This window comes from Sinocyclocheilus grahami, unplaced genomic scaffold (genome assembly GCF_001515645.1).
Source record: "Sinocyclocheilus grahami isolate Dianchi unplaced genomic scaffold, SAMN03320097.WGS_v1.1 scaffold233.1, whole genome shotgun sequence".
Lineage (NCBI taxonomy): Eukaryota > Metazoa > Chordata > Actinopteri > Cypriniformes > Cyprinidae > Sinocyclocheilus > Sinocyclocheilus grahami.
In genome coordinates this window covers 945,422-959,486 of record NW_015505412.1, presented here as the reverse complement: position 1 = coordinate 959,486, position 14,065 = coordinate 945,422, and the positions used below count along the sequence as shown (strand labels likewise).

The 14,065-nt window shown below is 37.9% G+C and overlaps 2 protein-coding genes across 3 annotated transcripts in view; both read left to right on the top strand.

Moving 5' to 3' along the window:
• The window catches only part of LOC107597485 (serine/arginine repetitive matrix protein 2-like), a 16,942-nt gene extending 9,285 nt beyond the window's left edge, over nucleotides 1–7,657 (top strand). For both annotated transcript variants that reach the window (XM_016288560.1, XM_016288559.1), the window contains exons 3-8: nucleotides 1,331–1,523; nucleotides 1,619–1,689; nucleotides 1,823–4,273; nucleotides 4,393–4,829; nucleotides 5,224–5,304; nucleotides 7,091–7,657. In XM_016288560.1, coding sequence (XP_016144046.1) covers nucleotides 1,331–1,523; nucleotides 1,619–1,689; nucleotides 1,823–4,273; nucleotides 4,393–4,829; nucleotides 5,224–5,304; nucleotides 7,091–7,093 — 3,236 coding nt within the window. In that variant the 3' untranslated portion in view covers nucleotides 7,094–7,657. The remainder of the gene's footprint in view (nucleotides 1–1,330; nucleotides 1,524–1,618; nucleotides 1,690–1,822; nucleotides 4,274–4,392; nucleotides 4,830–5,223; nucleotides 5,305–7,090) is intronic.
• A 2,986-nt stretch (nucleotides 7,658–10,643) lies between these two features.
• Nucleotides 10,644–14,065, top strand: part of LOC107597484 (calcipressin-1-like) — a 14,484-nt gene continuing 11,062 nt past the window's right edge. The window contains exon 1 of the mRNA XM_016288556.1: nucleotides 10,644–11,062. Within this exon, the coding sequence (XP_016144042.1) occupies nucleotides 10,940–11,062 (123 nt within the window). The 5' untranslated portion in view covers nucleotides 10,644–10,939. The remainder of the gene's footprint in view (nucleotides 11,063–14,065) is intronic.

The following is a 14,065-nucleotide window of genomic DNA, read 5'->3' as shown; positions in this document are numbered from 1 at the left end:
CTTAGTTGTTATTCTTGGCTGAGTAGCTCTAGGTTTTCAAAAGCCCTTTAAAATTAAATATGTACACATTTTGGATTAAATGAAAGTAGTCAATTTTTAATTAGCATGTTTTTGTGTTTTGCTTTGGTACCGAAATTGGTACCGAGAACCGTGGATTGTCACTGGTATTGGTACCGAATACTGAAATTTTGGTACCGTGACAACACTAATAGGGATGCTCCGATCACATTTTATGACTCGATCGGTACTCACTAACTTGGCCGATCTCACGAACCGATCGCAATTTGATGACATCAACGCATGAGGATGTACATGATGCGTGGGGACATAAATGATTTGGCGCCACAGTCATGTCATCGCCGGTGTGGAAATGATATGATGTTTCAAGAAACAATGAAAAATTCTCTATTTGTCATGTATGTTTTGCTTGATGATATGATGAATGGATGGACAGCAGATTCAGTGATGTTAGAGCTGATCGGCGCCTCACTGCACACGTCTGCGGCGCGTTACGACTCAACGGGAACCGGAGCTGATTGCGGCCGCTCTGCTTGTGTTTATACCGGCCAGCCGCGGCACGTTTCTGAAACGGCTCTCCACGCTGCATGGCTAAAAATAGTTTTGTGAGTTATCACAGCGTGGAGGATGGAACAAAACCTCATCGGAGCTAAGTAGTCCCTCTAGATTATTTTTGTTAACAAGCAAAATATGCTTGCTGTGTAAATCAGACGGACTTACTGAAAATGCAAATTCATTCTCTGCCAGCAGGAGGTGCTTTTAAAGCGGGAGAAACAGCGGTTTCCCCAGTAACGGTTGTACACACAGCAGCGCTGAGCTTACAAACGCTGCTTTATCAGGCATATGAATACGGATATTTTTCTTACAAAAACGCATCGATTCGCACCAGGAGTCCTTTGTTCGAAATGACAGACAACGAACAAAAAAGGTAATCTGCAAGAGCTGCGTCACAGCGCATACAGCAGGTTAATGATACCCATACTGTGCTGCACATTATTGGCAATATTGAGCTGAAGCTTGACTTTGCAAATTTAAAATCGCAATATCTGTAAAAAAAAATCGCAATTTGATATTTTCCCCCAAATCGCACAGCCCTACACTGGGGTGAGTAAAACACAGCCTAATTTTCATTTTTGGGTGAACTAACCCTTTAAGTTCTCTGTGTCCATTTTTAAGGTATAGCTGAGTCTGCATTTTAATCATATAGCTTTTTAATATAACTTTCTTATAACTGTTAGAGAACACTTCTGTCATGCTGTAGTTATTATGTTCACATAAATATGTTTGTAAACATTGTATGTTACCTCTACAGATGATGAGCCATCTGATACTGCTGTTCCGTTTGAAGCCATTACTGTAAAGGATGGGAGTGAGACCCCAAAAAAGAAAAACAAGAAACATAAGAAACACAAAAGTAAGAAGAAACGTAAGAAGCGCAAGGGTGAAAAGGAGAGTAGCTCTGAATCTGGAGTAGAGTCAGATGGTGATTCCCAAACAAGAACGAGGTGAGAGGTTTAGTTGCTTGGCAACGCTGAATGTATTTTTTTCCTTTGCTTTTAGATTCTTTTAAATTAAAAGCAAATATTTTCCTTTTTTACAGTGTGAAAAAAGATGGCTCATCTAACCCTGAGGCTGATGATCATGCGAATGCCACAAAAAATTGCACAGAAGGTATGTCTGTTTTCTCGATTAACAGACGATCTGGCAAATTATATTTATGCACAATTTGAAACCGATTTACTGTGAGTTTTAATTTGAAATATAAAATTTGTAAAGTAAAAGCACATTATATGTGTCTTTACAGACCTTAGTGATGTGGAAGCTGATGCCAAGGTTAAAAAGCAGAAACATCGTGTTGGGAAAAAGAAGAAAAAAAGAAGACGAAAAGAGGAGGAAAAGCAGGAGGTCCTAAAAAAGTCCTCATCTCGCTCAAGATCGGCAAGTACCTCAGCGTCAGGATCAGAATCAGAACCAGACTCCAAACAATCACAAAAATTGCAGGTGGCATCTTTAAAGTTGGACAGGAAGTCACCTATCACTGCAGCTAAATTTCCAAAAGACAAATTTAAAGATAGCACACCCCAATTGGAAGATAAAAAAGAAATGACTTCTGATCACACTGAAGTAGTAAGTTTAAAATTAGAAGGAATGAGAAAGATGTCTCCTGAGACTGCACATGCTCTAATTGCAGAGAGGGACATAAAAGTGGAAGCTGTTGGTGAACATGAAAGTTTTGGTAAAGTGCAAGAACTTCCTGATATTATTCCTAAGCAAGAGAATGTGCACAAAGAGCAAGCTGTGCAGAAGGACATCTCAAAGGAAGCAAATGGGAATCAGAAAGAAAAGAAAAAACAGTCCCTCTCCAGGTCAAGGTCACGATCGCTTTCAGACACTAAAGGGAAAAAATCTAAACACAGTCGCTCTAGAACTCCAAAGCAGTCATCTGGTAAATCAGGAAGTCATAATGACAGATCATCTTCAAGGGACAGGTCTGTGTCTGCCTCTGGTGGGAAGGATCGAATAAAAAGAAGTTCCAGGTCTCCATCAAAACGGTCACCGTCTAAAGTAACAAAGAAAACTGGACGCAGGTCAAGGTCGCTCTCTGGAAGAAGAGCATATCGCTCCGACTCAAGGTCCCGCACAAGGACCAAAAGATCGAGGACTAGGTCTCCACGACGTGGTCATCGCTCAAGATCTAGGTCAACTAGAAGACCAAGACGTTCACACTCAAGATCAAAACAATCTGTTTCTCGGCGGAAGAATCGGCGCTCAAGATCACGGTCCAGATCTGTACGGAGAGGAAGACACTCAAGGTCCCGCTCTCGAAAGAGGACGCCTGTTTCTCGGGCAAGGCGGTCCAGGTCTAGATCTGTCAAAAGAGCAAGGCGAACACGCTCAAGATCTGTTGTGATTCTTAGGCGATCTAGATCAAGAAGAAACAGAAGATCTAGATCAAGATCCGCTCGTAGAAGATCAGGTTCAGGAAGCCCAAGACGTCAAAGTAAGTCTCGGTCCCCTCAACGCTCCAGGCCCTCTGAGTCACGTTCTCCTGCAGCCCATCAAAGGAGGTCAAAATCTAGGAGCCCTCATAGCACAAAGTCAGAGTCAGTATCTCCTCAACGACGTAAAAGATCGAAGTCACGAACATCTTCACATAATTCAAAGTCTGAATCCCCAAAATTAAGAAGAATTAAAAAACAAAAAAGTAAACGGTCACGGTCAGTTTCTCAGAGACGCACATCAAGATCTATTTCCAGGGAGCGACAGTCATCAGATAAAAGTATACCCCCTACCAAGAAAGCACACTCTAAATCTCCGACTAAAGAGGAAAATTCCTTAAAGGATAAGAGTTCAAAAGAAACCTTAGAGACTAAACAGCAAATTTTGGATGTTGTGGAGGAAAATTTAGAAGTTAAAGGGACAGCAGAGTCAAGTCAATGGAAACCAGTGTCTACTGAATGTACATCTGTGCAAAATCCATCAAATGAAGACATAACATCACCAGAATGTGACACACAAAGTAAAAAAATCAAGGAAGAGTCTGAAAATCCCTCTGAATGTGAAGGAAGCCCAAACCGATCCAGATCTTTGTCCTCAGAGCCAGTTCCTCTACATGGCGCTGCAAGATCAGATGAAGATGATCGATCAGGGGGCTCACGATCACCTACACCAAGTAAAGTAAAAGAATCAAAGTCCTCCAACAAAACGTCACCTGTTCAAAGAAAGCGCTCCAGATCAGTTTCGTCCACACAGAAAAGGCGATCCAAGTCGAAATCTGTCAGTAGCAAGAGGAGGTCAAGGTCTCCCGTTAGAAAACGCAAGTCCAGGTCTCCCTCACATAGTCGTAAAAGGAGGACGAAATCTCGGTCACCTGTTCGGAAAAGAAGATCAAGATCAACCAATCGAAGGGCAAAATCTAGATCGAAATCTCACACAAGAGCAAAGCGCTCAAAATCTAAATCCCCGAAGCGGAAACGGTCAAAGTCAAGATCGCCAGCTCGAAAAAGGAGGTCCAAGTCACGTTCCCCTGCTAGAAAGAGAAGATCTCGTTCACGGTCAAGAGCTCGTCAGTCACGATCCAGAAGATCACGCTCTGTTTCACATCGGAGGAGACCAGCATTTCGTGGGCGATCTTTTGATAGACGAGATCGATGGAAACGTGAACCAAGCCACTCACCAATTTTGATTCTCCGTAAGAGGAGGTCCACCTCAAGACGCAGTTCTAGCAAGACGCCACCACGTCTAACTGACCTAGGTAAATATACGCTTTGCTTGGATCCCCTTTATTGTTAGCATAAATAATATTAAAGTTGACTTAAATAATAGCATGAAATATCTGTCTACATAATTTACCTTAATTGCTTCTTCAAACAGATAAAGATCAACTGTTGGAGATTGCGAAGGCTAATGCTGCTGCAATGTGTGCTAAAGCTGGAATGCCCATACCTGAAAGTCTCAAGCCGAAGGCAATTCTACAGTTACCTCTGCCAACCCCAGTTCCAGCCCCCTTGTCTTTGCCTCTGCCATTGCCTGTGCCCAATTTACCTATGAATCTGCCCATGGGTATACCAGGTATGCCTGCAATGCCAAACATGACAATGAACGCTGCCATGGCAAGTATGACTGCGGCGACAATGACTGCTGCTCTCTCAAACATGGGTGCCCTGGCCTCTATGCCTCCAATGCCCCCACTTCCTACCATTACCAACAAGCCCCCTTCAGCACCCACACCTAATCTGGCCAGTATTGAGGAGGTGAAGAGGAAAGTGGCTCAACAAGCTAACAGCATTAGCATCAAGGAGTTTACAGAGGTAAGATTTGTTTGTGAACTGCTATCCCAGTTGTTTAGTGTATCATAGAGTATATATACTGGGTTTAGTTAGTAAGATATATATATATATATATATATATATGTATATGTATATGTATTATTATATTATTATTATTTTTTTTTTTTGGTAAATAAAAATCAGATTTACCATTGCAGGAATCAATTGTATTCCAAAATGTATTAAAGAAAACTATTATTAATAAATGTTTCGCAATATTGTTTTACTGTACTTTTGATCAAATAAGTGCAGCCTTGGCGAGCGTAATAGACTTATTTTTAAAACAGAAAAAAACCTTACCAAGGCCTGATATATCTGTATAAAACCAATCCTTATATTATTAGTGCTAATTTTTTTCAAATCATCTTTTTTTTAGAAATGTAAACAGATTGCAGAGAGTAAGGAGGAGATGAGTATTGCACGGCCACATGTTTCAGATGATGATGATGAGACACGGGTGAGTATTTAAGCTTAAATTTAGAGCAGCAAAACATCTTTATTTTAAACTAAGAATGTGTGAGTGTTAAAACAGAGTGAATGGTGAAATATTGTTTTTGCCACAATTTCAATGGGCTGCACGATTAATCGAATGTGATTGTCATGCGTATCTTTCAGTGAAGCACGGTTTTGTGATCAGTAGTAAATCTCCATCCGAAGGTATGGTAATGCAAGTCGTTCCAGGGTTGTAGCTAGAAGGGATACCGCTGCGGCCGGAAACTAACAATGAAGCCAAAGTTCACTGACAAGCTACGCAAAGCCACTTTCATAATCGCAGACCAATTTAATCGCGATTATGAAATTGATTAAATCATTCTGCGATTATGAAAGCAGTTTGTGTAGCTAAATGCTGCTCCATCTGAACCCGCTTCTGTATTCCATCGAACCTTTACCCGGCGAGTTTGAGTCGTTTATAACATGCATTTGAAAAAGCAACATGCGTCAAACATCTTTCCAAACATGAGAAGCATTTATGAACCTCTTTTCCAACAAAGTACCACATTTAATAGCATGTTTTTATTTCAAACTCTCTTAGCATTGCATTATAAATACACTTAATTATAATTAAAAAAGAACTCAGATAAACCATTGTGTATTTATATGTCATGTTGAATAAATTAAAACAGTTCAATCTTCTGTTTCCTGGAACGACATACATTACCTTTCTTCTGCGGGGCATATTTGGAGCTTCTGCGAGAGAGTGCCCTCTGGCCTTCAGAAGGAGATTTACAACTGATCACAGAACCGTGCTTCACTGAAAGATACGCATGACCAGTGTTGGGGAAAGTTACTTTTAAAAGTAATGCATTACAATATTGCGTTACTCCATAAAAAAGTTACTAATTACGTTACTTGGTTACTTTTTATGGAAAGTAATGCGTTACGTTACTTTTGCGTTACTTTTTAAATCTGGACAGGGCTTGCTTATTTGTTTTTAAAATAAAAAAAGTTCTGTTTTTGGCAAATATAAAAGCCTTTTCACACAAAAAGTGAAATGAATAAGCCTCAGGCTGAAGGGAAACAAAATTTACGTCCGTACAGTAGAATGCAGAAGAAGAAATTTCAACACACTTCAGCAATAAAAAAACCCACAAATGTTTGTCTAGAGTAATTTTTGCTTATTAGTACGGTTGAACTGGATCATCGAAGGTCAGAAGCAAAGACATTGGTTAATAGAATGGGATTAAATACATAAAGGATATTTGTGTTGTTTAATATTTAATTATTGCAGGTTTGCGTCATATTCTGAGTTGCATTATTTTTATTCATTTTGAGGAATACTGAATCAGTTTTTTTGTGTGTGAGTGATGAATTAATACATATTATTATTATTATTATTTTATTTTGAACTACAGTAACATCTGATTTCTCTCAGCATGTGGACAGGAGAGCTGTCAATCAATAAATTGAAAAAAAAAGTAACTTGCGTTACTTATTTGAAAAAGTAACTTGGATATTCTCTTGTAAATTAAAAAGTAATGAGTTACTTTACTAGTTACTTGAAAAAAGTCATCTGATTACGTAACTTGCATTACTTGTAATATATTACCCCCAACACTGCGCATGACAATCGCAGCATTTGCCTAATCGTGATTGTGATTTAATTTAGATTAATCATGCAGCCCTAACCGTTTTATTAATTGGCCTCCTAAATTTAATCATGTTCTGTCATTTTGAACTAATTTAAACATTTTCTGTCTTGGTTGCCTGTATTTACCTCTTGTTTGTTTTTAACTATTTTGCAGTAACCCACTGTCATTCTGCTGCATCTCATATATAGTCCTGATGATGGACACCTGTGGCTCGCATTTGTGATAAAGAATGATCTCCGTCGTGTAAATTAAGCTTTTGTTTGCTCACAGAAGGACATTTGAGCATCTGAAGCTACATTGATTTCAGTTATCTTTAAATTGGCAGTTGTTGGAACAGCTGCAAGCTACAGGAATCTTTTTTTTTTTTTTTTACCATAGACTAAAAACTACCAGAGTAAACCATTCAGTATGTCTAAAAGTGGAACTAAGGAGGTAAAGTGTAAAACAGACATACTATCTGCCCAGACTGACAGTGAAACATTTCGCTTTCAGGCTTGTTTTTACCTTTACTACATATGGTGCTTCTTGATACCATGAAGAAGGACCTCTGGTAGATTTAGCTCAGTTATAGGTGTACCTAAAAGAAGAAACAGATTTTGGGGTGCAGTTTAGATCACAGGTCAGGTCTGTTGGTACACACTTTCAGAGCTTTCTGTTAAAGAGTTAGTTCACCCAAAAATTAAAATTGTCATTAATTACTCACCCTCATGTCGTTTCAAACCCGCAAGACCTTAGTTCATCTTCTGAATGCAAATTAAGATATTTTTGATGGAATCTTGAGAGCTGTCTGACCCAGCATAGACAGCAACGCAACTGAAATGTTCCCAAGTCCAGAAACGTAGCAAGGAGATAGGTAAAATAATCCATGTGACATCAGTGGTTCAACCTCAATTATACAAAGCTACGAGAATACTTTGTGCGCAAAAAAATTACGTCTTTATTCAACCATTAATCTCCTACGCATCACCCTGTAGCGCCATTCTGGAGAGTATCCGCTTGACGTAAACAACGTATGCTGTTCTGTGGCAGCTGCGTCACACGGATATGCTGTTTTCGTTCAGATCAAATCTCAACAACATAGGAAACAGGATCCGGCGTGATGCAGCTGACACAGAACAGCATGCGTTGTTTACGTCCAGCTGATATTCTCCAAAATGGCGCTACAGGGTGATGCAGATGAGACTAATTGTTGAATAAAGTGTTTTGTTTTTTTTTTCTTTTGCACAAAAAGTTTTCTCATAGCTTCGTATAATTGCGGTTGAACCACTGATGTCAAATGGATTGTTTTACCGATGTCCTTGCTACGTTTCTGGACTTGGGAACATTTCAGTTGCGTTGCTGTCTATGCAGGGTCAGACAGCTCTCAAGATTCCATCAAAAATATCTTAATTTGTGTTCCGAAGATGAACGAAGGTCTTACGGGTTTGAAACGGCATGAGGGTGAGTGAGTATTGACAGAATTTAAATTTTTGGGTGAACTAATCCTTTAACATACAGAGACATGATTATTTTAGGAGTATTTTTTCCCCCCGTCTTTTAAAATTCATGAAGTGTTAATCACTTGTTTAAATACATTGGTGAAGAGAATTGTGTTTTTTCCTTAACACTTTTGTGAACTTTTAAAGCAAATTAAATGTTGAGGTTCAGAGTTGTGGCTGTACTTGACTGCTATACTTAACAGATGTTGTTTGCATTGATGTGCATTGTAAGGGTTCTGACCACAGACTTTCTTTTAGTTACATTGGTTAAACCTTGCTGTGCTGCTTGCCGGTAACTGACATTGTGGTCTGTCTTTATCTAAAAAATGTCACAGATACTCGTTGATGAAATTAAGTTTTTTTTTCTCATTTTTTAGTCGATCATATAGTGCATCCTTGTAAATGACAGACCATGATGCGGTTGTGTGGTATACAATGCTGTTTTATCTTTGTGACTGAAATATTTGACCCAGCATAGCTGCAGGGTGGGATGCTGTATTTTCAGGAGTGAGAACGTCACCCATCACTATTCTAGATAAGGGGTGATTAAAATGCATATGATTTGCATAAGATTATTGTTTAGACACATGTACTGTATATTGTGTAGGTGTGCATTTTGTCAGTTTTTTTTTTACCTCTCCCCTCCACTGTGTTCTATGGTGGAGACCCCTTTACCAATTTAACTAAAAAGAAATATGATGGCACACAGCTCCTACTAATTCACTTAAAAAAATATTTAACTAAAGATTAATGGTTAAAGAGTATGTTCAACATGATGGGATGTTCCATGCTACATTAGCTTTAGATTTGGCACTGTATTGTCCACATTTAAGAAATGATACCAACTTCTGTCCAGAACTGCTTTACACTTTATTAAATTAATATTAACAACAGATTTCAAACTGGAAATGTAAAGCATTGTGAATTATAGTTTTTAATTTTGCCATTATTGTTCATTTTAAGGGACGGTTCGCCCAAAAATGAAAATGGTCATTTACTCACCCTCATGTTGTTCCAAACCTGTATGACTTACTTTCTGCAGAACACAAAAAAAGATTTTGAAGGTTTGGATAAACATGAGGGTGAGCAAATGATGACAATGTTAATTTCTGAACTATCTCTTTAATTAGAAAACTCATTATGAAATGAGTTTGGCCATGTTGAAGTCTCCTTAAGGATAGTATAAAAAAGGTCTTCTACATCTAAGGTACAAACCCACATTCCTTGCGTAAAATGTGAAACATCCTCAGTTTTGACAGCATTTTTATCCTTTCCATCACATTGTGAAATATAATGGCACACACTTTGTATATAATGCAACTTCAAATATTAAAGGAAACAATCTACATGACTTTTGAAAATGTGTTTTCTTTAATAACCAGTTATATTGGAAAAAGGTTTGTCACTTAGTAAATCTATAGAAATATCATTGTGTTTGATTTAATCTGATTTCATTTAAGCCTTCCAGTACAATTGACCTCATTTCAGTTTGTTCTTTTTATGTCAAAGAAAGTATGTACCAGTGATTAACATGTTATCAGTCCTGTATTATCAAGGACAGCATATCATCGGCCACTTAGTACATGACTCTAATAATCTCTTTTCAGATACAGTAAATGTAAAGTCTATATTTTACAAAGACATTTCATCACAAAGGTTAGCATGTCAAATTATGATGTTTTGTTCAGTTTTTTTAAGTCGATTCCAACAAAGAGTAGTGTTAAGACTTAATACAAATCTGCTTTTCAATACATTTCAATAAATAAAACACCTCAACATTTAATATGTAATGAATTCCTATTTACAGTATCAACAAATGGAATCGCTATCTGTGGTCCGACTAGGCCTTATGGCAGAAAAACGTTCTTCCATACACTAGTCCATATTATAGAATTTACTTTATTTAAAAGATTACACGATTTAGTGTACAAATGCCTTCAATAAGATGAAAAACGTCCTGATATTTTAATTTTACTCAAAGGACGTGTTGTCTTTCCGCGCCGCTAAGAGTAAGTTCGCAAACCAAGTAGCATTAACCGTTCAATATTATGTAATCTATAGAAATAAAGTAAACGGTCGAAGAATAATTAGTTAACAAAATTTCCCGCTCAGTGGTGTAAATCATATTTTTAATGCAACTTGTTTCTAAATACTGCAGTTAATTTCAGGGATGTCTTACCGCCCCCTGCTGGAATCACTGAATATGTCGAAAAAGGAAACGGGAAGTTGTCGATTGCTGCTTTCCGCAAATGAAGGGTTGAACCGAGGTTACTTGTTCGTATAACATTCAGTTTAAAAGACAAAAATCTACTTTAAAGTTAAAAAAGACCAGTGGAACACGTCAATGCCGACATATGAATCGGTTCCCAAAGTGAGCGTGAGTCGTAAAAGGGCAGTGACATTTTGATACAGAATGGACAGATAGCTTAGCTTGTCACGCCATATGATTATCACCAGTTCTGTAGGAATTCAACTTATTTTACGACGTGGACAGTAGTTTCCTATCTGTTCCCATATTTACATTATGCAGCAGTCGAATAATGAGGACAGTGAGGCCACCGTGGACGTGCATTTTACCGACCTGACTGATTCACTGGTGGCCTGGAAAGTTCATGTGGATGTTTTTGCCATTGAAACCCCTTTAAGAGTGAGTAATATGGAATTCACACTCCTGTATCCCTCTGGAGAATCTTATTTAGGCCTGACATGTATGTATAACCCGCGTATAGATGCATGTAAGGACTGATATAAGTGCAAATATTAAAACAACTTTCTTGTCAAACATATAGCGGACATGTCCATGCTGTGATGAAGTACACAAAAATAGTTTTAAACACATCATTTGTTTTCTTGATTTGACATTGTGTTATCGAATGCAAAAAAAAAAAAAAATCATATTTGCATAGCGTCATGCAGTTGGGGATTTGTTGGCTGCACATTCATGCTGCAAATTTATCTTTCCACTTTGTCCAAACGATGCTCTGTTGGACTGAGATCTGTTGACTGTGAACTCATGGAACCAGAGATAAATTGCTTTGTGACATGGGACTTTTATACTGCATGATCTTCACAGTAATCTTATTTAGAGGGCCACAAGAAGATATACAATTTTTCCTAATGATATGATGCAAGTATCAAATTATATGATTAGCCATTTGTGAGATGGTTGAACCTGAATGTCTGTAACTTGGGAAAAAATTGCTTTTTTGATGGTAGCCTATATAACCTGTCACAACTAGTAACCTTTTAGTTTTGGGAATATTTATGGAGATTTGGACATCAGTGGTGTGACTTGAATTTCTCTGACAGCTTCTATGTTCCTCATCATAAAAAAGGAAAACAGGAACTTGTGGAAATAACATTGTCATTGTAAAAGTGTTTGAATCAATCCAGATTTGTTGTGCGGTTTTTATCCATATCATTTATCAAACAAATCATTTAGCTTAATACACTCTTTGTCCTGAAAGTGTAGCGTCACATACTTCCTCCATAATTCGTTTAACGTCAGTTTATGATGTACTGAATTAGTAGCCGGGCTTTCAGGAAATGGAGACATATTATGTACCCGCTACGTCCCTTGAGTTTAGCTCTGAAATATTGAAGTGCTTTACAAGTCAAGTAGCTGAGTGAATAAACAAAGCAATAAATAACAAAGCATATTGCGCTCATTTGTTTGCCATTTTTCTACAAGATGATAATGACATTGCAGTGGTGAATAGGTGTGTTTGTCTTGGCTGAAGAAATTTTCCACTTGACGTCACCTTTGTTGAGCTGTTAAACAAATCCTGGCCATCAGACAGCCTTAAGTCAAGTTGTAGACATTGTTATTATAATGTGGAGCAATGACCTGTTGTTTCTACTGCGCTTTTTTTATATAGTTCAACTCAGAGATTGATTTACCACAGTGACGCACGACGGGTTTTGTCAGTTTGTCTCATGATAAATGAGCATTTGTTAAGGAGATTTTGAGACATAATACACAATAAAGAAAGCACTTATGTCCGAAGACTAGAAGTTGTCTATACCACAAGTAGGTTATTTTTGAGCTCAGGCAACAGGTTTCTGGTGTGTGCAGTTTTCCAAATAGGATGGAAACCTTGAGTTAAATGGAAATGGGATGAGAGCATAATAGTGATAGGAAAATAGTCTGCTGTTGAGAATGGAGAAAATGGAAAATCTGTTCCATTGTGTTTTGCAATGTGGGAACAGGAAGCAAGTTCTAGGACACGTATTACAATGCAGATGGAAATATGATTTAAGAAGAAGGTCATGTTACCACCATAGACATATGCAAAGAGGTCCCAAATATTCAGTTAGAGGTCATTCAGTATAGTAGAGCTTTTCAATGGTAGATTCTTAAATATATTGGTCTCTATTCTTGAACACTTCTACATTCTTGTGAAGGAGCCATGAATGGAACTGATGTAAAAATACGATATATAATTGCATATCAATTAAATTGTCGGAATAGTTTACTCAAAAATGAAATTTGTTTCATTCTTCTGTTGAACACAAAAGAAGATAGGCCTATTTTGAAGAATGTGGGTAATCAAACAGTTTCTGGTCCATATGGACTTCCATAAGATTTTTTAATGTTATTGTTTTTTGGCCATACAGTGGATGTTAAGGGTCTCCAAAACTGTTTGGTTACGAACATGCTTCTTTGTTTGTTTTTGTTTAGAATACAGGTTGGAACTACATTAGAAGGAGTAAATAATGACAGCAATTTCTTTTTTGGATAAACTGTTCCTTTAATTGTGGTAAGCCACTCAAATACTTTAATTGGCTGCATGTTTGTACGCACAGGTTCCTCTGGAACACATAGTTTCTTTTTGCATTTTCAGCAGTTCTTTTCTCGTATTTTGACGTGGCTGTTTTATAAACCTCTGTAATGCAGATGATCATCAAGTGAAGTGAAAAATCTTAATTTCAGAACTTATCATTGTGGTGTCATCTTCCACCCTCAGTTCTTTGAACTTGACTATTTACAGTGGCACAGCCGTAAACAAACTACTGCACAACACACAGTTTTGTGATCCACTGGATCATGCTACTTTTCCTCTGTTTAGGCTGTTTTCAACACAAGCTAATGGCAATTTAACATTGTGTGAGGTCTAAAGTCTTAAAGGGGTAGTTCACCCAAAAATGAAAATGTTATGTTTATCTGCTTACCCCCAGGGCATCCAAGATGTAGGTGACTTTGTTTCTTCAGTAGACTACAAATGAAGATTTTTAAAGGGGTCATATGATGATTTCAAGTTTTCCTTTCTCTTTGGAGTGTTACAAGCTGTTCGTGAATAGATAAGATCCCTAAAGTTGCAAAGACTAAAGTCTCAAACCCAAAGAGATATTCTTTTTAAAAGTTAAGACTGGTCCACGCCATCCTAAAATGCCTTGTTTAAACACGCCCCCACATGTCTACGTCACTGTGTGGGAAGATTTGCATAACACCGCCCAGATGTTCACGCAAAGAAAGAAGGTGTAACTTTGATTCTTGCTGTAGTATTGTTGCTGCCGCCGCTGCCATGTCGTGGAGATGCTGTGTGTTTCGTTGTGAAAGTGAAAATACTTTGTTTGGCCTTCCAAAAGAGGACACATCTAATAATCAGTGGTTAAGTTGTATTTACAACACTGTTCCAGAACAGTTCAA